Below are 25,244 nucleotides of genomic sequence, written 5' to 3'. Positions count from 1 at the left end.
CTACCCCTAAATCCACATTTAAGGTCCTAACCCAAATCTGAAGGTAACTCTAGTACCTCAGAGTGTGACCTTGTTTGGAAATAGGGTTGTTGTACATGTAATTAGTTATGTTGAGGTGACTGCAGTGGGCCCTAATCTGCCTGGGGTCCTTATAAAGAAAAAAAAAAAAAAAGGATTGGGGGAATTAGTTCAGTTTGGGAAGATGCTAAAGTTCTGGAAATGGATAGGTGCTGAATGTGCTTAATGACACTGAATTGTATGGTTAAAATGGTCAATTTTATGTATATTTTACCATAGTTTAAAAAAAGGTTGGGGGAGAATTAGGACCCAAAGACAGATACATGTAGAGGGAAGCTGATAGGAAGAGAAAAAGGGAGGAGACGGCCACGTACAAAGCCAGGACAGAGGCCTGGGGCCTGTCCCTCCCTCACAGCTCTCAGGAGGAACCAGCCCTGCCTCTGACTTCCAGCCTCCAGAATCATGAGACAGTACATTCCTGTCTTTCAAGCCAGCCAGTCTGGGGTCCTGTTACGGCGGCCCTAGCAAACTAACACAGGGCCTCTGTTCAGTAGCTTAGACTGTACCTTGACACAGGCCCTTAGACACCCACCTGGAAATTAAAATAATTGTGATGTGGCAGGTCTGGCCCCATTTGTCTTGTCAAGTTAGTTGACGGGAACCGAGCAGATTGATAGAAGCCCAGGAAGTGGAGCCCCCCCGTGGCTTTTGTAACTCTCGTTGTTTCTTAGTTCTTTATGGCTGACTATTCTTTCTACTCCAATTGTATGCACTCTTAAAAGTGACCAGATCTGTTAAGAACTTTCCAAGTGATGTCATCAATTAGTACGAAACCACCTCCCAAAGTTTTCAGGGTGGAGAGGAGGCTCAGCATTTGAAATTCCATTACCAGTTTTTGCAGGTATTTAATTTACAAAATGATTGAATTATTTTTTATAGCAAAATGAGTCACCTCATCTGTCATGTCGTTAAGAGGGGTTGATCATGTAGGGGCCAGACCCATGGGGTCACATTATCTCTGCTAGAAAGATGACTATAGCTTCACAGTATATACAGTTGTACAGAGTAAATGATAATCTTTTGAAAATACCCCAGGATACAGTCATAAAAGTCAATTAAAATGATCTCTACCTACTGCCCCATGGAATTTAATTGACTCTTACGTATTATTATCTTGGGATCAACAAAATGAATAATCCTTAATGATTGCTCTCCATGAGGAGACAACTGGTTCAAAACACTCATTTTTTATATTCTCTTCTCTGTGACATGAAGTGTGATATTTCATTCTGTGTCAGTTCCACATGACCCATATTGAATGGCAGAAACAGGGACCTGTTAAAATAACTGGTATATTCTTTTCTTCCAAATAATAATTAACGAAGCATGTGAGTTGTTACTGAGCCCCTACAGATATAAACTCTTTCCTGCCAGGCATTCAGAGAATCAAAGCTACAGCGGAGCCTAAAAGTGTTCAATATGAACAATAGTTTTATGCACAGCTGTGGCTCTACCCTGTTCTAGAAGCACAGATAAAATATCTGTTTGCAAAAAGCCTATCTGTACTTTAATAACTGGCAGGGAGGTATTTGTGTGGACCAGGGAGGATGTCACTGCCCCTCTGCACCCCTCAGCCCATCTTGCACAGAGATTAGGGCTCTCACCTTAGTCTCACAGAGCCACGAACCCTTCCCAGGCCCTGCTGGACATCATCAGGGGTCTTTGTGCCAGTTTTGGCAGTACAACCACTTGCTAAAAAGTTGGAGTCACTGAGGTTAGTCATTTACAATTATGCTTCTCCACCCTGAAATCCTAGGGTTCCAAACCAAAAGTAAGTCACTCCTTCCTGTCTCATTAATTCACTATGCTGCATTTCTCCCCCGAGATTCTGCACTGACTCTCCACCTCTTGACCATTTCCTTTCCCCTTGTGCCTGCTAGAATCCCTCTTTCATCGTAAACAAAATTCCTACATCCTCTAGTCTCTTCAGAGAACTCTCTTCTCATAGTCTTGCCCCAACAGAAATTGGACTTTCTCAAGGACACAGGTTCTTTTGTGTCTTTCTCTTTTCCCACTTCTCCTACTATGGCGCCAGAAGGGAAGGAGGTCTGCATTCTCCAGGACCCCCATTTGTGCTTCCTCATTAATCTTCTAACTTCCAGGAAGAGTTCATCCACCCTTCAGCATCATGTCATTCCTGGCTGTTTACTTCTAACTCCTGGCTACTCCCTGAATTTCCTGTCCTAGGAGCACGTTCTCTCCCTCCACCTCAAATCCTTCCATCAGCCAAGGAGATTCAAGACTGCTGTGGTGATTTTCTGGTGACGACGCCCACTCATTCTTGACCGCATCAGCCTCAATGATCTCCACTCCACTTCAGCCATCTCCTTCATTGCTACCCCTATCTTGTCACCAGTCATAAATGTCCTACCTTGGAACTCTAAGCATCCAACAGCCTACACTTTGTCAAAACTTCTTTCCTTCCAGTTTGTTGCCCTTAGTCACACCATACCTGTTTTCAAAATAAAGATCTCAGTATCTCCCTTGATTCTTCTGTTATGTCCCATCATTCTTCCTAGACTCTCCTCCCTTCCTATCCAGATTAGACCCCATGGATGGAAAGTTGAGCTCATATCTCACTGGGAACCTCAGCTTCCTTGCCACCCTGATCTTTTGTCATCCTGCCCAACAACCTCAGCTCCGCGTCAGTGCTACGACCTCTCTTCTCTGCCACAGCCACTTTTATTGGTTCTTACCCCAGTTTTTCCCATGGCAATGCTCTTCAACTCCTATTTCTTCACTCTGAGTAGATCATTTTGCTTCTCACTTCATCCAGAAGATTTGGCTGTCAGTTACAATCTCTTTAAACTTGTTGACTCTCTTATCCACCATCTTACCTAGACCTGCATTTACCTCTTTGGTTATATGGATAAATTATCCTTCCTACTGTTCAAACCCACTTCTCCATTGATGCATTCTTTCCTGCATCATCAATGTCTCCTTCCCTGCTGGTCCTTCCTCTCAGGTGACATGCTGAAATTGCCCCCGAACCAAACATATTCCAAATCTCAAGCAGTTACTGATGCAGCGTCTCTCCTTGCTTTCTGCCTCTCCTCTGACTGTAACTTCTAAGAGTAGTCTGCTCTGCTGGTCTGTGTTCTCATCTCCTGCTCACTTCTGTCTTCTACTCCTAACAATCCAACCCCGCCATTAGCGTTACCAGTGCAATCTCATCACCAGATCCAAAGGAAACTGGTCACTCCTTTGCTTGCAGGACATCACTGCAGCGCTTGGCACCGTTAACAGCCCTTCTCTCAAAGGTTTTCTGTTTCCTCTTTGACTCCTGTGACTCTCCCCCATCTCTCACTTGTTCCATTCTTACTACTTAACTATTCCTTAAAAAAAAAAAAACCCTCAAAATAGCCAAATCTGTCTCCTTGGTCACCAAAAATGGAAGACTTGGAGTCATCCTTGACTTCTTCCTCTGCCCCTCTATGTCCAAACAAGTGCAGAGTCCACGTGGTTTTGCCTCTGAAGTATATTTTTGAATTCTCTTGATCCCCCTACTCTGGTCCTGACTCGGGGCCTCACTATCTCTTATCTGGGTTACTACTGCAGTCTCCTGTTGCCCCTCCAGCCCAGTTACCTGGGGTCCCCTTGCTTACATCCTCCAGTTGTGCAGCCTCACCCCCAAGATGACATCTGAGCAGCAGGCTTCCCACAACCCGACCTCCCCGGTCTCTTCAGTGCCTTTTCTTTCTACTCTCTGACTTGCACTTTGTACGCCACAGCACTGCACTACACCAGCTCCCTGCACACATACTGCTTCTTACCTTTGCTTGCATTGTCCCCTCCTCCAAGGTCCCAGCTCTCATCCTTTGCCTAGGTGACGCAGCTCCTGCCGAGTCTAGCTTTTTTCTGCCCCTGCCCCCTCCATTCACTTCTAGCATTGATAAGCTACTCCTTTCCTCATACAGTAAAATCCTTCTGTGTTTACACTGAGTGCTTAGTGGTGATGGTGAAATGACAGGGAAGTGTGGTTGCTCCCCCTTCCCCTCATTACACTAATAATAAGCCCATGAAAGGTGAATATAACTGTATTATATTCATGTTGGTTTCTCCAATGTGAAAATAGTACCTGAAACACTGTTGTTGGCATTTAAGAAATAACCCGAATACAGTTATCTTTCAGTTCCATTTGCGACAAATGAATTAAGCAATGAAAAGGAATGCTTACTTGTATTGGATGTTGGTTTCCTGTAGGAAGGCTAGCAAGGCTTGGGAACCATTGTGGGGAATACGGACATCAGTGACTGTTCCCTCGGATACATAGAAGATACTGCCGGGCTGCCACAGGTCCACCTGTAGTGCAGGAACCAGCCTATAATTCATATTCAGTGTAGGTGGGGAAAGATCCATGTCACAATGTCAAACACGTTGTCTTGTTTGCACACAGCAATACCAAACACATTTTAGAGTTAGACTCAATGCTTTCATCATTGGGGCAAAACTCTTTGTTGATTTTGAATTTAGTGTCCAAGTTATATCACATCTATATAGAATCTGATGATAATTTACAATAAAGACCAATAAAGTCACAAGATAAAAATGAGATAAAATAGTTTTAAGTGTGACTTTGATATTGTTTCAAATTATTTATTGCACAAACTATTTGAATAAGAAGAAAGAGAAAGATCTAAATGACCCTTCCTCCTACTGCACAAGCAAACTGTGGTAGCTTGACAACGTTTAGTAACTTTAAATGGAACACCTCCAGGTGCCTCCTCCCCCCACGACACCTGCCATATTGACCAGTTCCTACCCGGCCTTCACGTGTCAGTAGAAACATGCCTTTCTCAGGGGGACTTGTCAGCTAGGGTAGGTCTCCCTGTCGTAGTTGTCAGAGCACCTTGTGCTTCTTGCATCATGTAACTTCCTCTTACCAGAATGTAAGCTCCATGAGGACAAAGGATTTATCCATTTGGTTACCACCTCATTCCAAGTGCCTAGAATGATGCCTTGAGCATATTAGCAACTCAGTCATTACTTGCTGCATGAATTTAGACCCCACTGAGTATTTCCCTACGTGTTCACCGTGTGTTCAGAGTTTTGCAGGAAAGCAGGATTTGTATCGTCTTGGCCTACGGTAGTGTCCCCAGTGCCTTGTTCCGTGCTCCACACCTGGTAGGAGCTCTGCATTCATTGAAAGAATGACTGAAGCCAACTGGGATGGAGCAGAGCCCCATCTTCTGTACAAGCCACAGGCTCCATTTTCAGTTAGGCAGAGTTTGTCTTTACAGTTATGTCTGTGTCCTCCTGCATTTCCAGTCTTGGGCTCTTAGAGGATCTTGATCTCTGCTAAGACGTTATCTGATAAGGTTCAGTTACTTCATCTTAGGTGTTAGTGCCTGCATTCTGTTAGAGAACTCTGGAAGACCAAAAATACTTCGTGGTTCAAGGGAATACACCTCTAGTGGTTCAGTTTCATCTGGAATAGGGTAGAGAGGCATTTATTTTGGGGACAAAGAGTTTACCTGTTTTCTTTCAAGCAGCTGACTCCTCCACTAACTTGCAAGGGCAACTCTGACTCAGCTAACGTGCTAGTCCAACAAGCACAGAACAACAGAAGTGTGGGGCTGGGAGGGGTGCTGAGAGGGCACCTGATCCATCTGTCAGCCCCTGGGCAAGGACACATCTAGGACTGAACCAAACTGTTCCCAATAGATGCATCTAAACCACATCTTTGAAGTTTCCCAAAGAGGAGAGTCGACGATGTCCCAATTTAACTCATATCCACATTGAACAAGATCATTAGACACTTTCTTAATCCCTTACATGGCAGCACAGTTTTATTTTTTCTTGTGCCATTCTTCAGCGAAGAATGGCTGCTTTTTTGCCTTTGTGAGATAAAGCATGTTTGTATCTTTCACTTTTCCTTAAAGGGTTAGGAAAATCTAACATACAATCATCTTTGCCTCTAAACCCATTACAGAGACAGATTTTGATATTAAGGTGCATCTCCTAATAATGCCTGTGGAGATGAGGAAATAGAGCTGTATTTAGAGGGTAGAGAGCCACAGGAACCTGAAATGTATGAATAACCACTCTGGAGAGGACTCTGTCAGTGCCGTTTTCTGGGGCATATGCTAAAATAAGAAGCCTCATCCCACAGAAGAGAGTAGCTTCCCCATAGGAAAATTCCATGGAAGAAGCAAACCCTACGCCCCGACCTGGAGGGGGGCTTCCTAGCAAACGTCATCAGAAAGCAGCTGGTCTAAAAGAAACCAACGGAAAAGAATGTGCAAAAATCAGAAACTGTATTTTGGCTTGATATTAGGAAAGTAAACTAAGATCAATTATCAGCTTTCTTCAGTAATGTTTTAGGGAAAGGGTGCTTGGCTAAGTAACATGGACAGTTCCGCCTGGGTGGCAGGCAGACGCCTGTGTTAAGATATAGGGGACAGTAATACTCACGCGAGATTTGTAAAGTGCCACCCATTTTTTAGGTATTTTTGATCTTTTCAATAATACTTTGAGATAGGAGTTCATTACAGATACATTTCATGAACAAGAAGATGGATTCATAGAGGCAAAGCCACTTTCTCAAGGATGCACAGCTACAAAATGGTGACACAGGATATGCCTAACTTCAGTGTCCATAATTTAAGGTAGTCTACTTAAATATTGTCCACTCATCCTGCTTCTCTACTCACAAGCCCTTAATTTTGAATTTTTATTATATTCAAGTGTAATCTCAGACGATGCTGCTTCTTAGGTACTGCATCCTTTTCTGGTGACAGTGGCTACTTCTGCTACTCGGTTAAAGAAATGCTTCTTTTTTTTTTTTTTTGAAATAGTATTATTTGTCCTTTGTCTACCTCTGATGACTTGTTAACATTTAAAATATTGGTGAGCTGCTGGAAGGGGAACTTGGCCAGAGAATATGGTCTTCTATAAACGAAAGGCATTTGGTAAGTTGTTAATATTATGGAGCTAACTTTACTCAGTCCCCATTCTCTCCAAGCCCAGAAGCATTTTGCAAATTACCACTTCCCCAAAGTACAACCCCCCAAAAATTCAACAAAAGTCTCCAGAAATTTAGGCAACCAAGTCTCCTGTTGTTTCACCATTAAAGATGAAAATATATTAACAACTAATTAGGGTTTGAAAATATCATAAAAATTAATGGCAGCCCAATAGTGGAATGAAATTAAGTTAATCCAAATGAAGCATTGCTTGTAAATTTGAATATAACAAATTCATACTGCTAGCCTAAGTGCTAGTCATCAGAAAAGCATTATTCCTACAGCATTAGGTACAGGTGGAAAGGCCTAGTAGAGCTTTGCTTTGGTGCCCAAGTTTTCCCTCTAATCCTCTTTCGGGCTGAATGATGATTGTCATAATTAAGTCTCATTTATCAGACCAAAACACACATGTTGGAAAAGAAAAAATTCGTTAACAATTACCTGAACTATTAACTGGTATATGCACTGATTTGAAAGAATTGTTGAAGCCCATCTGTCAGACTCTCAGAACATATGAGTAATCAAAAAAAAAAAAAATTATAACTCTCCCAGACTTCAGACAATACTACATAGCTACAGTAATCAAGACAGCATGGTATTGGAACAAAAACAGACATATGGACCAATGGAACAGAATAGAGAGCCCAGAAATGAACCCGCAAACTTTTTTGGTCAACTAATTTTCGACAAAGGAGGCAAGAATATACAATGGAATAAAGACAGTCTCTTCAGCAAATGGTGTTGGGAAAACTGGACAGCAGCATGTAAATCAATGAAGCTATAACACTCCCTTATACCATACACAAAAATCAACTCAAAATGGATCAAAGACTTAAACATAAGACAAGATACAATAAACCTCCTAGAAGAAAATACAGGCAAAACATTATCTGACATACATCTCAAAAATGCTCTCCTAGGGCAGTCTACCCAAGCAATAGAAATAAAAGCAAGAATAAACTGGGACCTAATGAAACTTACAAGCTTCTGCACAGCAAAGGAAACCATAAGTAAAACAAAAAGACAACCTACGGAATGGGAGAAAATTTTTGCAAATGAAACTGACAAAGGCTTGATCCCCAAAATATATAAGCAGCTTCATACAACTTAAAAAGAAAAAAACAACCCAATCCAAAAATGGGCAGAAGACCTAAACAAGCAATTCTCCAAGGAAGACATACAAATGATCAATAGGCACATGAAAAAATGCTCAATATCACTAACTATCAGAGAAATGCAAATCAAAACTACAATGAGGTATCTCCTCACATCAGTCAGAATGGCCATTATTCAAAAATCCACAAATGATAAATGCTGGAGAGGCTGTGGAGAAAGGGGAACCCTCCTACACTGCTGGTAGGAATGCAGTTTCATGCAGCCACTGTGGAAAACACTATGGAGATTCCTCAAAAGACTAGGAATAGACTTACCATATGACCCAGGAATCATGCTCCTGGGCATATATCCAGAAGGAACCCTACTTCAAAATGACACCTGCACCCCAATGTTCATAGCAGCACTATTTACAATAGCCAAGACATGGAAACAGCCTAAATGTCCATCAACAGATGACTGGATAAAGAAGAGGTGGTATATTTATACAATGGAATACTATTCAGCCATAAAAACCGACAACATAATGCCATTTGCAGCAACATGGATGTTCCTGGAGAATGTCATTCTAAGTGAAGTAAGCCAGAAAGAGAAAGAAAAATACCAGATGAGATCACTCATATGCGGAAAAAAACCCATAAATACATAACAGAAACAGACTCATAGACATAGAATACAAACTTGTGGTTGCCTGGGGGACGGGGGTGGGAAGGGACAGACTGGGATTTCAAAATGTAGAATAGGTAAACAAGATTGTACTGTGTAGCACAGGGAAATATATACAGGATCTTGTGGCTCACAATGAAAGAGAATATGACAATGATTGCATGTATGTTCATATATAACTGAAAAATTGTGCTCTGCACTGAAATTTGACATAACATTATAAAATGACTATAACTCAATAAAAAAAAGTTTAAAAAAATTGGTTTGTATTGTCTTGTTGCAACAAGGAGTGATCTCAGTAAAAGGGTGTTACAAATTACGAGATTTGGACTTGTGTTAGGTGATTTTGTGGAGGGTTTAAACTGGGATTTTTCTCTGGATTGAAAGCTATCAGAAGAAGGGCAATTCTATCATTGGATATCTTGACTTTTATATAGGAGGTGGGAGAAACAAAGTGAGGCTAAAGCTGTAATTGAGAAAAAAAAAGCCATAGTCACTTAAGTCAGCTAAAAAAGGATGTATTTGTTTTTGTTCTGTTTGGATAGTATTTTTTTCCCCATCTGTGTTTAGAAATGATCTTAGAGGTCTTTTTATCTTATTTCACGAAGGACACAGGTTGGTCTTGTCTGATACTGGTGTTCTGTGAAATGGTTCATGTTCAACAGAACACCAATGTTTTCAGGATGAACACTGTTCTACTTCAGGCCATGTGATAACTAACAGTATTGCTGGCTGAGGGGTGGGAATTCTCACGTGATTAGGCCAGGGTGGCTTGGAGGTGATTTGGAGACCAAGAAGGTTGGGATTATGTAACGAAAGATACAGACATGTGACGGTCCACCCCGGAGAAACCACACACCACCACCTTTCTCACGTGAAAGAGTCGATACCAGCTTAATTCCTGCCCTCTAAGTGAATATTTTAAGACTTAGGATACTAAGGAAATGTTCTTAACTTCTACACTCGAGGCTCCAAGAACTTTAGAAAACTCATTAGATGAGGGAAATAATACTTCACTATATTTTGCTAGCTTAAAATAATTCTTTACCCAAGAATTGAGTTAGCATTTTTAGCCTGGCTTTGTAGAATGGGTAGAAATTATCAGAGATCACCTGGTGCATCACCTGGCTATCCCTTAATAAGGACCTTTGAAGACAAGAGTCCCTGGGCTGCACCTCATCAAGTAACAGATTTCCTTCCACCCTGTTTTGGTGATTTGTGCTTTTAACATTGATGACTTCTTCATGATATTTGATTACTACATTCAGAAGTATTCCATTTGAGGTCCTAAACAAGAGTATGATAGTGCATTTAGATTAAATAAATTTTGATTCTTTTCATTAATAGTTGATGAAAATCACTTCAGAGTTTGTTATGCATTTCCTTTTTCAAGTGCCGGTGTAAGAATTCTACTATGTATTAACCACAGAAATCAAACAGAACTCATCTTTGGCCTAGTGAAAAAAATTCCCAACTTAAAAGAATCAGGAAGAAGCCATTTCTTTTATTTATCTAAACTTTGATATATCACATTTCAGAGCCTTAATTTTCTTAATTACAAATAAAGAGGTTGAACCTATGTGATTTCCAAGTGTCCCTTAAACACTATAATCTGCCAGACTCAGTGTGCTTTTCTGAGTATAAAAGTTTGCATTTCCTTAGGAAAATCTCTGAGTCACTAATAGTTTTTTCACCCTCAGAATCAGAAAAAAGACCCTCTCAAAACTCAGCCCTCGTATCACCTGCCAGTCATCAGTTATATTGACTTAGGTCTGTCCTGTAAATAACATACAAAATAATATTCAATCTTTAAGAAGTTATTGTCAACCCATTTACAACCCATTTGGAAAGCATTTTTCCAAATCAGCTAAGAAGATGAAATGGAAACCAGTACCTTATTTTCTTCTACATTAACTGCAAGCTGTTTTAAAGGCCAGTGAAGAATCCTCCAAGGAGGTCTGGTTGTTCACATGGGGTTGTCATCCTCTGAATCATCCAGAGGATCTGGAGATTGTTCCATCTCTCACTTGTCGGAGGGAATGGGTTGATTTCCAAACATGACAGCTAAGGTAACCACCCCACATCTGTTCACTGTTTACCAAACACCTACAGGGTCTCAGCCATTGAGCTGGGTGCTGGGGATACAGTGATGACGAAGACATACCTCACCCTCAAGAACTAGTGGACATCACCCACTTAGTCTACGAAGAGAAGACACACTAAGACTGTTCAAGTACATTTGGGAGGTAAGTTGGGACACCTTCCCAGGAGAGGTGTTGACTATATGTAATACAGAAGGATGAGGAGGAGTCAGCCTGGCAAAGATGAAAGGAAGTGGGAGTAAGAGATGCCCTTAAGAGGTCTGGGTCAGGGGTTGAAGTTTACCTGAGCCCTACAATCCTGGAAAACATCTTACTGCCCCTTTGTGTTCTAGAAATGGCTTACTGCAAGGAACCGTGCTCCCCAGAAGGCTCATGGATTTCCCCCTTGCTTACCTCTTACAAGCAGACGGAGACCCTCAGATTCCCATTCTTTGCCTTATAAATAATTAGCTGAACTGTTTGTCCTCACTGACCAACCTGGACAAAATACTTGATATCTTGACTAAGAGTTAATTCAGCTTGTCTCTTTCCAGTGGGCCTCTGAACTTTTACTCACCCTCAGCCTGAGACAGCACCCAGCTCCTCTGTAACAGCCCCTCCTGAGCACCTGCTGACCTCATGGTGAAATGCTCTCTGACCTACTCTGGTCAACTCTTCATCCCACTTCCCCATACCTGGTTCTTTCTAGCCTTGTTCACGCCTCCTCACAAATGAAAAGCCCTTTTCTTTCAGCCGTTTGAGACTTAGGCAGCTTGGCATGGTCACTCTGCTGCAATAGTTTTTCCTGCATTTGTAATAAATCCTTTTGAATAAGTATCTCCTTGCTTAGCTCTGGATTTTTCACTTGGCGGTACTATACAAAGGCATGCTCGTAATCTATTTAGAGAATGGAAAGTACAGGAATTCTTTTAACCCATTTCCACGTAACAGGTCCTCGCTTAACTAATGCTCTTCTCTATTGACAAGACTTCCTGTTTCAACACGTGGGATAAAGATATTGCTATCCCATTCCCCACACAGTCACTTCCAAAATAACAAGGAGAACTTGAATGAGAAACGCTGACTTTATCTTTGGTGAAATTTGCTACAGACCTGAGCAATAAAATATAAAGATGAAAAGCGATTAGAGAAATGGTAAATCACTCAGCTGATAAGGGAGAGTTCAAATCTAAGCAGCGAGGGATGAGGAGTGGGGTATCATAGTAGAGCAAATTCAGGAGCTCCACAGAAGCCCTGGATGGGCTCCAGAACTGGAATATGGAAGGTGGGAGTGAAGAGGTGGTGAGAAGGAAACAAGGAGACCTTGTGGAAATGTGCAGATACACACTACTTTATATAAAACAGATAAACAGCAAAGCCCTCCTACAGAGCACAGGGAACTATATTCAAGACCTCGTAATATCTTATAATGAAAAAGAATATGAAAAGAAATATATATAAACTTGAATTACCATGCTGTGCACCAAAAATTAACCCAACATTGTAAAGTGACTATACTTCAATAAAAAAAAGAATCTGAAGAAGGACTCTAAATTTTCTATGCACCAATCCCACCCTTAGGTAACAGCCCTTCCCATATCCCCTGAGAAATATGTTTTCTGGAGAAATTGAAACAGAGGGACTTTAAAGCAGTGATAAAGGGTGCAGAGCGATGAAGTACAATGGTTGGATGGAAAACAGGGAGGTAAAGTGAAAATCTACACAGTAATTGGCTACTTTTACCCAGAGAAGTCAGGGATATACACTCCAGACAGGAGACTGGAGAAACCATTCTATCCCAAAGGAGGCAATTTGTAGTAATAAATGCAAAATCTCTCCAGACAAAGATTCACCCTCAAGCCAGGCCACACAGAATTCTTACATCTGAAACCTTTTTGAAAGTTTCATGGTTTACCAAAAAAAAAAAAAAAAAAAAAAAAAAACCAACAAAAAAAAACCACTCATGAGCAAGGTGCCCACTATAAATAAAAGCCAACATATTCAACACACAGCAGGATTATTCAACTCAAGATCTTCATAGTATCTAAAAGAATGGCTAGAGGTAATTCCTGAAAAAAGAAAGGAAATGAAGAAATCTTGGAATATCTGAAGATGATATTTTGATGTGGTTATGGATGCACACAGATGGAATATTTAAGACAATTACATTATTAATGGGAAAGGTAAAGGGACTTCAAGAGAAGTAAGATGTCTAAAAGGCAGAAAAGCACAGAAAAAAGCATCAGAAAAAGGTTTTCAAAAAAAAAAGTAAGACTATGCCAATATGTCAATATAGTAAATAAAAAGGATTACATTCTTCAGTTAAAAGAGCATGTGTATTGACTATTTACAATAGTCAAGACATGGAAACAATCTAAATGTCCATCAGCAGATACTTAGATAAAGAAGATGTGATATACACACACACACACAGGAATATTACTCAGCCATAAAAAAGAATGAAATAATGCCATTTGCAGCAATAGGGATGAACCTACAGATTGTCATATTGAATGAAGTAAGTCAAAGACAAATGTCATATGATATCAGTTATATGTGGAATCTGAAAAATATGGTTAATTCTATTACAAACCAAAAACAGACTCATGGACATAGGAAACAAACTATGGTTACCAAAGCAGGAAGGTCAGGGAGGGATAAATTAGGGGTTGGGGATTAACAGACACACAGTATCATATATAAAATAAACAACAAGGACCTACTGTATAGCACAGGGAACTATATTTAAATTCTTATAACATATAATGGAAAAGAATCTGAAAATAAAAAATATATGTATATGTATAACTGAATCACTTTGCTGTACACCTGAAACCAACATTGTAAATCAACTACACTTTGGTAAAAAATTTAAAAAAAAAAGAGCATGTGTATTGAATAATAAAAAGCATTCTCCCAAGTTCTGGTCACAAGAGACATTAAATAAAAATGTTGAAAATAAAAAAATGAAAAAAGATATACTGTATAAATACCAAAGAAAAAAAGCTGGTATAGCTATAATAGCAAAGCATTTATGGCAAAACCATTTTTTAAGGATTATATATATCACTATATGTATATATATAAGTCTATATCTATATACATATGTATATTAATATGGGTCTATATATACTGATAAAATATTCAATTTATTAGGGAGATATAAATACTGTTAATCTGAATGCATCCATACAACAGCATCAAAATATGTACATGGCAAAAATGGACAATATTATAAGGGCTGTAAATTATAAATCCTCCATTATATCCCAGTAACCAAAAGATCAGACTTCCTTCCCAAGCACACACAGAATGTTTTTGAAAATTAACTCAATACCAGGCTACAAAATAAGTTTTAACAGATGTCAGAGAATTCATGTCAAACAAATGTTCTCTGATTACGGTGTAATTAAATTTAGAAGTCAATGACAAAATATATCTACATTTAGAAATTAAAAAAACAGACTTTAACTTGTGAGTTAAAGAAGACACTGTAGTAAAATTAGAACCAAAGCAAAACTAAATAGGACATTTCTAAGAGAGAAATTTATGACCTTAAATGCTCCTGTTGCAGAAGAATAAAGATGAGAAATTAATGAGTCATATGTCTAAATCAAGAAGTAAGAAAAATGATAACAGTAGAAACTACAAAAAGTAGAATACAGGGCATAATAAAAAGAGGATAAATTGATGAAATTGAAAACAAAAGTTATAGAATCAACAAAACCAAAAATGATCTTTGAAACATATTTAAAATAGAAAAATTATTAGGAAATCCACTTAAGAACAAAAGAATGAAGAGTCAAATGATCAATATTAGCAATGAGAAAGTGACAAGGAAAATAGTTATATGCCAATTTTACTTATGAACACAGGTGCCTAAAAATGTATACCAGCAAACTAAATATGAAAGGTTCTAACATCATATCTGAATGCAGTTATGGTTTAACATTAGAAAAACCTATTAGTGTATTGCATCCTATTAATAGTAATGTATTAAACCATATGATCATAACAATTCACTCAGAAAAATGACTTTCAAAATTCTACTTCTATTATAAAATCTGTAGAAATAATGAAAAAGTGTATTTCCTTAGCCTATTAAAGAGTATCTACCAAAAATCTTTATAAACATATGTACACAAGTGTAGAGTTAGAAGCATTCATTTTAAAGTCAGAAACAAAGTAAACGTACTGTAATAGCAATTCCACAGATTCTCATACTGCGGGTCACTGCCAGCAAGAAAATAAAGGAGAAAAAAAGGCTAAGAATCAGAAAGGGAGAAATAAGACTGACATTATTCGTAAACCACTGTCTACAGAGAAGTCAAGAGAGCCAGCACAGGTGAACGATGAGAATTCAAAGATTAGCAGCATTTAGGGATATAAGGTCAAAGTAAATATACACATACATCAATGTAAATGTATATTGATTGGCTTTGAAATATCTTCACAAAAATAACATTAAGTGAAAAGGGTTATAGAATAGTAGGTAGAGGTGATGTTGCCGAAATGGTGACATAGGAGACCCCAGCCTCCATCTTCCAACAAAGGCCAACAATTAGACAGACATCCACGAATAAAAACAGCTCTGGAGTCTACTTAATAAGTTATAGCAACACAGTGGAGTAAAAAAACCTGAGGACAACTGCACGAGAAGAAAAGAAAGGCAGCTTCATTTTGCCTGTATCATCTCATCCCTGGGAGGAGGAACCAAAGGCCAGCGCAGCTGCCGCCCACCTCCTGCAGCTTCCATCAGCTTTTGCCCCACAGGCATTCATAGTTGCTCATGCCATCTGTCTGAGTCCCTCCCGGCTCCCCCTCTGCCGACCTCCCACCTCCAACCCTGGCAGAGCCTGGGAACAGTACCAGCAGCCAGCTCAGGCCTCTGTGGGCATGGAAATGCACACCTTTGACCTGCTTTGACCCCTGTGCTGACCCCCACCACTGCACGTGTACTCAGGGCTGCCAGTCCAGCTGGTATTTTTATGCTACTGAACTGATGCCCATTACCAGCCTCCAGTGCTGCATGCACACCTTGAGGGAGATTGTACAGCCACAGGGGAGCATGCTGACAGCCCAGTGAGGGGTGGGCCCAGCTCAGGCTCTGTCTTCTGTCACTGGCCTGCACCATGATACCCACCTGGAGTTAGCTTCTCCAGCTGCACACCTGCCTGGCCTGACTCTGTCCCCAGCCTCACTGCAGTGTGCGCACCCAGGGGAACACTGTGCAGTGATGGGAGAGCACACCAACAGCCAGGGCTCCTGCAGTTGTCAGTAAGGCCATAGTTAACCCCAGCCCTTGCTGCCTGCCTTGGCCTCTGTTACTACAAGTATATCTGCATCCAGCCCCTGCCTCGACACAGGCACCTGCAGCTGGTGCCTGCAGCCGAGTGTGTGCATACCACCTGCTCTGGTCACCAGTGTTGCCTGTCCCGATCTCTAGGCGTTGGACCTGGAGGTGCTGCTGAGGACCCCTACAGCCCTGGCAGCCACTGGGAACCCCCACCAGTGTTTGCCAAGGACCACACAGTTGTTGATGCTTTGGGTCTCAGTGATCTGAGCCAAAGAGCCACCATGCACCCCTGGACCTGGGACCACTACATGCCCTCACACTCGGTGCCCTGTACCATTAGACCCAGGGTCGCATTACGCCCCAGCATACTGCCCCAGCGCATTGCAAGGGAATGTCTTCCCTTAGTGAAGTCAGCCCACAATATCTGGAAGAAGTGACTGCTGCCTCAAATGTGCAGACACCTGTGCAAGGCTGCAGGGGTTTCAAAGAATTAGGGAATCATGACTCCACTAAAGGAATATAGTAACCTCTGGTAACTGGACCCAAGGAGATGGAGATTCAGGAATTACCTGACAAAGAATTCAAAATAGTTATTCAAAAAAGGGGGCACAAATCTTATTTAAAGAATAATGGCTGAGAATGTCCCAAATCTGAGTAGAGATTTGGACATTCAAGTTTGTGAAGCTAATAGATCACCCCAAAATTTCAATCCAGAAAGATCTTCTCCAAAACACATTGTAAGAAAACTAAAATCAAAGACAGCAGCAAGAGGAAAAGAAATTCTCTCATCAAAGGGAAACCCCATTAAGCTATCAATGTCATAGAACTTGCAGAGCAGAAAAGAATGGGAGGATATATTCAAAGTGCTGAAAGAAAGAAACTGTCAACCAAGAATACTCAGAAAAGTTGTCCTTCACAAGTGAAGGCCAAATAAATACTTTCCCTAATAAACAAAAGCTGAGGAAATTCACCATCAGTACACTTGCCTTACAAGAAAGGTTGAAAGGAGTTCAAGCTGAAATGAAAGGATGCTAATTAGAAACATGAAAACTATGAAAATATACACAACACTGTTAAAGATAAGCTTACAGTCGTATTCAAAATGCTCCAATACGGTAATACGGCGGTGCGTTTACTTAACTCCAGTGTAAATGGTAAAGGACAAAAGTATTAAAAAAGGCTATAGCTATAATTTGTTAACGGGTAATATAAAAAGATGTAAATTGTGACATTAAAAACATAAAGTGGGTAGTAAAAGGGTAATTTTTGTATGTGATTGAAGTTGAATTGTTACCAGAGTAAAATGGGCTGTGATATATATATACGTCTCATGTTTTAAAGCCTCCAAGTAACCATAAAACAAAAACTATGATACATTCACAAGAGATAGAGAAGGAAATAAAAACATACCACTGTGGAAAAATCATCAATTTACACACAAAGGCAGCAAGAGAAGAAGGGAATAAGGGAACAACAAAATAGCCAGAAAAAATAATTCAGTTGGCATTAGTAAGTCCTGATATATCAATAATTACTCTAAATGTAAGTGGACTTAATTCTCCAATCAAAGGGCATAAAGTAGCTGAAGTATGAAAAACAAGAACCAGCTATATTCTGTCTAGAAGAGACTCACTTCAGCTTAAGAACACCTATAACTCAAAGGGAAGGGATGGAAAGAGATATTCTATCCAAGTAGAAAAACCAAAAAAGATTGGGCATAGGTATACTTGCATCAGACAAAATAGACTTTAAGTTGGTAAATTTTTAAATAGACTTTAAAAAATGGTAACGAGAGACAAAGAAAGTCATCAGACAAGGATAAGGGGGTCAATTAATCAAGAAGTTATAGCAGTTAAAGATATATATAATTGCCACCAGATCTAAATATATTAAGCAAATACTAATGAATCTGAAGGGAGAATAGTCAACAATACAATAATAGCAGGGGATCTCAATATTTCACTTTCAACAATGGATACATCATTTAGACATAAAATCAACAATAAAGCATTGGACTTGGACCGTCCTTGAGACTGAATGGACCTAACAGAGATATACAGAAATTGCATCCAACAGCAGCAGAATACACATTCTTCTCAAGTGCACACAGAGATGATGTGATAGGTCCCCAAACAAGTCTTGGCAAATTTAAGAAGACTGAAGTCTTACCAGATATCTTTTCTGAACACAATGCTATGAAACTAGAAATCAATACCAGGAGGAAAACTGGACAACTCATATGTGTGTAAATGGAACAACACAACCCTGAACAGCCAAAGGGTCAAAGAAGAACTCCAAAGAGACTATAAAAATATCTTGAAGCAAAGATGGAAACCCAAAACATAACAAAACCTTTGGGATGCTGCAAGCACTTCTTAGATAAAAATTTGTAGTGATAAATACCTGCATTAAGAAAAAAAGATCTCAAACAACCTAACTTTGTAACTCAAGTAACTAGAAAAAAGAACACACTAAGCCCAAAGTAAGCAGAAGGAAGGAAAAAATGACCAGAGTGAAAATAAATGAGAGACCAGAAAAACAATAGCAAAGATTAATGAAACAGATAGCTGTTCTTTTTTGAAAAGATAAGCAAAATTTATAAAACTTCAGCTAGACTAAGAAAAAAAGATAGAAGTCTGAATAGTTTTTTTTTTTTTAGACCAAGAAAAAAGATTTTACTTACTCATATAAGTAAGATAAGACATGGAAGAGGAGACATTACAAATAATACAACAGATACAAAGGGTCATAAGAGACACTTATAAATAATTATACACCAAAAAATTGGTCAACCTAGAAGAAATGGATACATACCTAGAAACTTATGATTTACCAAGATGGAATCATGAAGAAATAGAAAATCTGAAAAGACTAATAAGCAAATTGGATCAGTAATTAAAAACCTAACATAGAAAGGCCCAGGATGAGATGGTTCTACTGGTGAATCCTATCAAACATTTAAAGAAGAATTAACACCTATGCTTCTCAAACTCTTCCAAAAAAACTGAAAAGGAGTAAAGACTCATAAATTCATTTTACAAGGCCAACCTTACCCTGATACCACAGAAAAGCAAACTACAGGACAATATCCCTGATGAATACAGATGCAAAAATTCTCAACAAAATATTAGCAAATCAAATACAACAGCACATTAAAAGGACTGTACACTGTGGTCAAGTGGAATTTATCCCTGGGATTGAAGGGTGGCTCAACATATAAAAACCAGTTAATGAGACACACTGCATTAATAGAATAAAATATAAAAATCATATGATAATCTCAACAGATGAAGAAAAAGCATTTGACAAAATACATCCTTTCATGACAAAAATGCTCAACAAATTTGGTATAGAAGGAAGTATCTCCACACAATAAAGACCGTATATGACAAACCCACAGCCAACATCATACTCAACAGTGGAAAGCTGAAAGCTTTTCCTAAGATCAAAAACAATACAAGTCCTCACCACTTCTACTCAAAATAGTACTCAAAGTCCTAGCCAGAGCAATCAGTCAAGAAAAAGAAAGAAAAGGCATCCAAATTGGAAAGGAAGAAGTAAAACTGTGTTTGTCTGCAGACGATATGATCTTATATGTAGAAAGTCCTGAAGACTCTATCAAAAGTAGTAAACAAATTCAATAGAGTTGCAGGATAGAAAACCAATATTTAAAAAACAGTTGAATTTCTATACACCGACAATGAACTAGAGAAAAAAATTAAGAAAATAATCCCATTTACAATTGCTTCAAACAATAAAAATACTTAGGAATAAATTTAACCAAGGGTGTGTAAGATTTGTAGACTGACAATTGCCTAGAGGAGTGATGCAGGGTCGTGTCAAAGTAATGCTGAATTTGCATTGGTTCATACACGATTTTCCCAGGCATTCATGTTTTACACTGATAAGTAACAGGAGTTGAACATAAAGTCCTACTTCAGAGGAACAGAAGCAGTTAAAAATTTACCCCATCTACCCCATATTCTCACTCTTGGCTCAGCTTGGCCACTGATCATCCTTGGAAGTACCCTTTGCTTGGTTTTCCCTGCTCCTTCTGAATTTTGTCCTTGTCATTCTGAAGCTCAGTAGCCTCAACCCTCCTGTCACCCTTTTCTATCAGGCCACTTATTTCTTGCAATAAATACCTACACTTATCATACCTGTATCAACTGTAATATTTATTCATTAGGAATTTAACATATCTTTTAAATTATGCTAGTATTTTATTGTTTTTGTTAGTATTCTGTATATAAAGTTGCACAGGTTTCAGTGATCAGTCACTAATCTAATTTTTCTCAAAAGCCTTGTTATTTGTAGTTTAGAATGCAAGGTTTTCTGGAATGCGTATTTATGTATTCCAGCATTATAGCAAAAACACCTATACTCTTAAACAAAACAGAAACAATCATCTATTTATGTGCTATTTGAACTCATTTATGTCTTTTTCCCCAGGAAGAGAAATACTGAAGAATGGACAGGTTTAGCTCTGAGTTTGGAATCATTAAGCATGGCTTTTCTGCACCATGTCAAGGGCTTTGATTTAGGAATTGCACACCCTCTTACAGCAGCAGATACACAATTCTTCTTTTAACCCAGCTTCAGAGCGTATGCCTGTCAGTTGAATATGCTGCCCAGTTTCTGTTTGACAAATATATAGTTAAAGATGCAAGAATCAAATCGGAACACTATACCAAAACAAGTATGGAAAGAACGGGGTGGATTTCTTTGGGGCATTTGTAAGAATGGAGCTACCCTTTAAGGGCCTGGGGCCTCTTGTGGCGTAATACATGATAAGAAGGAGAATTTTTACTCCTCTATTATTTTTTTTAAACTATCTTGACCATTTTTAAGTGTGCACAGTCCAGTAGTATGAAGTATAGTGACACTGAAACAGGTCTCCAGAATCTCTTCACCTATACCCCTTAAACCACAACTTCCCTTTCCCCACTTCTCCACTATTGTTTCTTAAAATTCCTGACCATTTGCCAATTGAGCAGGTGGTAACTGAATGACTGTCTAAAATCGCCCTTAGCTTGCAGAGTCATAAAAAATTCAGAGAACCAAAGGAATTAACTTCAACCAGGCTTGAGATAAATCCAGGAAAACAAATACTTTGAATCCTAAGGGTAGAAATGTGGTCAGGTTGTATCAATTCCTAATTCACAGCAAGAAACTCTTTGATCAAGATGAAGCTGGCCTGAGGACTTTCATGGCAACTGAGGAGCAGCCACGGCTTCTCTCTGTTGTGTTTAGCAGGGCCTCGGCTCAGCAAACAAGACTATGAATTAGGAGTGGGGGTGCCCTGGCAGTGGCTTTTCTGTTAAATGGCCATGAATAAGTCATGAGGTCTAACAGGTCCTGCAAAGCTCATGCACCAAAAACAGGTGTCCCTCATCTTCGAGGAATTTACTCTTTCTGAGTCATCTCAGGGAACAATCCTTTAGGGACACTGAGACGACCTTGTTGTTGAGACATCATGCTGCTTTATGCTTTGCTAAATGTCTAATCCGTATAATTATATCAAGGCACCGAATCTCTTCAGTCTTCTTTGATGTGGATTGCAGATACAATTCACTGCTCTGTCATGTATATCTCTGATGTGGAACTTTCAACTTTCTTCCATTAACCCCCAACCTCCTCCCGGATCCAAGCAGACTTACTGTTACTTCTCTTTATCTGCTCTGCCACCTTCCATTTAATAATATAAATGGACCTTTTCATCCAGAAGCTATTTGCAGATATTTTGGATATTTAGCTATTTTGCAGATATTTTAGAACCATTTTCCCAGCCGTCAAAGACGGTGCTAAACGATTTTAAAGCCTACTTGATTCATATTTTATCAGCAGGATAGATTTTTTTGCCTACGTACTTAAATCCCACTCTTCAAAAAAAAAGAACTAGTTATTTAATGACCATAGAATGTAATTTCTAGAATAATGATATTGTATAGTTATAAAGCACTGGGCCATGTATAAGTGATTTTTCTTTCAAATGTGTAGCTCTTTTCAAAAAGCAGTTAATTAGACTTATGTATGTATTTCCAAATGATAGAAGCATAATGTAGAAAAACTCAACTTACTGAAAACAGAGCTCGTTATTTTCTCCATGAAACCCACTGCTCCTCTCATATTTTTCTTTGAGTTGAGAGGTTTATTGTCCACACTATACGACACCCAAACCACTCAGACTATAAATCTGAAAGTTGCCTTTAATGCCTCTTCTTGGTCTATCTTCCAGTTAGTCCTCAGGTGGACTGTCTCTCTGAAGGGCCCCTCAAATTCACTCCCGTTGCCTGAACCTATACCTTCGACATTTCCCTCCTGGTTGATTTCAATCTGCTGCCGCCTGGTGTCCTGGGCTCGTCTCTCCCTGTGTCATTTTGTGCACAGTTATTGGCTGGGGACAGGTAAGTCAGGTCAAGAGAAATATTTCACAGTTAGTATAAGGACAGGAGACCAAAAATACACTTCAGGGGTTCTCAGGGAAACAGTATAACTTCATTTCAAGTTAACGTGCAGAACAATGTTTTCTTATTGTGGTAAAAAAAAGAAAAACCCATATAACATGATATCTACACTACTGACAAATTTATTGCTAACTGTAAGCACAATATTGTACAGCCAATCTCTAGAACTTTTCCACCTTGCATGCCCACTGAACAGCAGCTCCCCTGTTTCCACTTCCCTGCTGTCTTTGGCAGCCACCATTCTACTTTGTTTCCATGAATTTGACTATTTTAAAAATACCTCATGTGTAAGTGGAATCATGCAGTATTTATTCTTGTGAGTGGCTTATTTTTTACTCAGCATAATGTTCTCCTGTTGTTGCAAATGACAGGATTTCCTTCTATTTTTATGGCTGAATATTATTTCACTGTACATATATACCACATTCTCTTTATCCATTTCTCCATCAGGGAACATTTAGGTTGCTTCCACCTCTTGTCTATTGGGGATAGAGCTGCAGTGAACACGGAAGAGCAAATGTCTCTTCCGAATCCTGATTTCAATTCCTTTGGATAAACCCTCAGAAGTGGGATTGCTGGGTCATATAGTAGTTCTATTTTCAGTTTTTCGAGGAACCTCCCAACTATTTTCCACCGTAGCTACGCCAATTTACATTCCCACCAAGAGTGCACAAGTTCCCTTTTTTCCACATCCTCACCAACACTTGTTCTTTCTTGTCTTTTTTTTTTTTTTTGGCCTCTTTTTTAAAGAGTGGAGGTACTGGGGATTAAACCCAGGACTTTGTGCGTGCTAAGCATGCGCTCTACCACTGAGCTATCCACCCCTTTTCTTGTCTTTTTGTTTAGTCATTCCGACAGGTGTGGGATTACCTGTAATCTCCATCTGGTTTCAACTTGCATTTGCCTGATGACTTGTGATAAGCACTATTTTCACATTCCTGCTGGCCATGTGTATGTCTTCTTTAGAGAAATGTCTCTCCTTATCCTTTTTAATTGGGTTATTTTTATTTTAGTTTTTATTTATTTATTTATTTTGCTATTGAGTTGTTTTTTATGATTTGTGTGTGTGTGTGTTTTAGGAGGAGGGAGGGAATTCGGTTTTTATTTGTTTTATTTTTAGTGGAGGTATGGGGAATTGAACCCAGGACCTTGTGCATGCCAGGCACAAACTCTACCACTGAACTATACCCTCCCCACTGTTTTGCTATTGAGTTGTATGAGTTTGGTTAGTAACCCTTTGTCAGATATAACTGACATAGCCGGTATTCTGCAGATACTTTCTCCCATGCTGTAAGTTGCCTTTTCACCCTGTTGATTGTTTCTTTGGCTGTGAAGAAGCTTTTTGGTTTGATACATTCCCACTTGTCTATGTAGAATAATTTTTAAGAACTTTTAGTTTTGAAAGATGACAGATTCCCAAGAAGTGGCAAATAAATGAACAGGGAGGTCATATGTACCCTTCACCCAGTTTCTGTCAAAGACAGCACCTTGGGTTACTACAGAAAACATCACAACCGGGATAATTCATATTTCACCAATTTGTAGGGGGTCAGTGTGTGTGTATATGTGTGTATATGTGTGTCTGTAGTTCTATGCAACTTTATCACGTGTGTAGGTTCGTGTAACCACCATCACAATTAGGATGCAGCCTCAGAGAGCTCAGCGCCGTCCAGCCAGCCAACCCTGCCATCCTCAGAGGTTCGATCTCATCTCTGCAGGGTGTGTGCCCGAAGCGCTGGGGGCAGCAGTATCAGCCAAGTAGCTCCCTTCCTCCAAGGTCTGAATTCTGCCTCTGAGGGAGCCTTTGTGTAAGTCTAAAGTCTAATAATCTTTACCCAGTCCCTTTGTTCATGAGTTTGGCATTAAGGATGGAATGGACACTAAGCACTGGTTGTACTAAAATTTCAAGAGAAAGTAGACTCCTAACCACATTTGTTAACCCTTGGGGAAGACCATTTTCAATATCAGTTGTGTATTATGGCTATGAGGGTCCATTCATGGAAGAAAATGTTTTTCTTTAGATCATATCATACCTCTGTTTCAAAGGTCAGCTATTTACTGTCCTCAGAACAAATCCTCAATTTTTGTCCTTTTCTCCAAGGCCTTGAATGACCTTGTCCTGGGCTGTATCTCTTAGACCTCATGTCTTCCACCTCTCCCTTCTGTTTACTGCAATGCAGCCACACTAACTTTATTTTTATCCATCAAACAACTAAGCTCAGCCAGGCAAATCTGCCTTTGTGCTTACAATGATCTTTGCCTGGAATGTTTTCTTCTGAGACCTTTGCATGACAGGTTATAGCCTTATTATCACCTTTTAAAAGAGGCCTTTTCTGAGCTTTCAAAGAATCCCATTCCCCCCGTTTAATCTGGTTTATTCCTTTCATAACATTTACCATAATCTTTAACTGCCTTGTTTACTTCTTCATTCACCTATTTTCTTCCCCACTGATCAGAATATAAGCTCATAAGGGCATCTATCTTGTTAATTACACTACCTCTTTAAATATCTATTGGATAAAAAATAAATTTAGCTTTTGGCACTGTTTAAAATATGCAAACAAATGCAAATGGATTA

General features: G+C 39.4%; 1 protein-coding gene and 1 long non-coding RNA gene across 4 annotated transcripts in view; one reads left to right on the top strand and one right to left on the bottom strand.

The window, feature by feature from the left end:
- CPA6 (carboxypeptidase A6) overlaps window positions 1–25,244 on the bottom strand; it is a 181,359-nt gene that overhangs the window by 59,493 nt on the left and 96,622 nt on the right. Inside the window, exon 3 of the mRNA XM_032469855.1 lies at window positions 4,256–4,380. Within this exon, the coding sequence (XP_032325746.1) occupies window positions 4,256–4,380 (125 nt within the window). The remainder of the gene's footprint in view (window positions 1–4,255; window positions 4,381–25,244) is intronic.
- LOC116660420 overlaps window positions 1–25,244 on the top strand; it is a 135,968-nt gene that overhangs the window by 74,947 nt on the left and 35,777 nt on the right. For 2 of the 3 annotated variants that reach the window (XR_004315922.1, XR_004315921.1), the window contains exon 2: window positions 10,935–11,068. This is a non-coding gene — a long non-coding RNA (uncharacterized LOC116660420). Of the gene's footprint in view, window positions 1–10,934; window positions 11,069–22,437; window positions 22,972–25,244 lie in introns of those variants that run through there. The other variant, XR_004315920.1, reaches the window with a different exon arrangement.

This window comes from Camelus ferus, chromosome 29, assembly GCF_009834535.1.
Source record: "Camelus ferus isolate YT-003-E chromosome 29, BCGSAC_Cfer_1.0, whole genome shotgun sequence".
NCBI classification, from domain to species: Eukaryota; Metazoa; Chordata; class Mammalia; order Artiodactyla; family Camelidae; genus Camelus; species Camelus ferus.
Note: the sequence above shows the minus strand (reverse complement) of the source record. Positions and strands in the feature narration are given on the sequence as shown.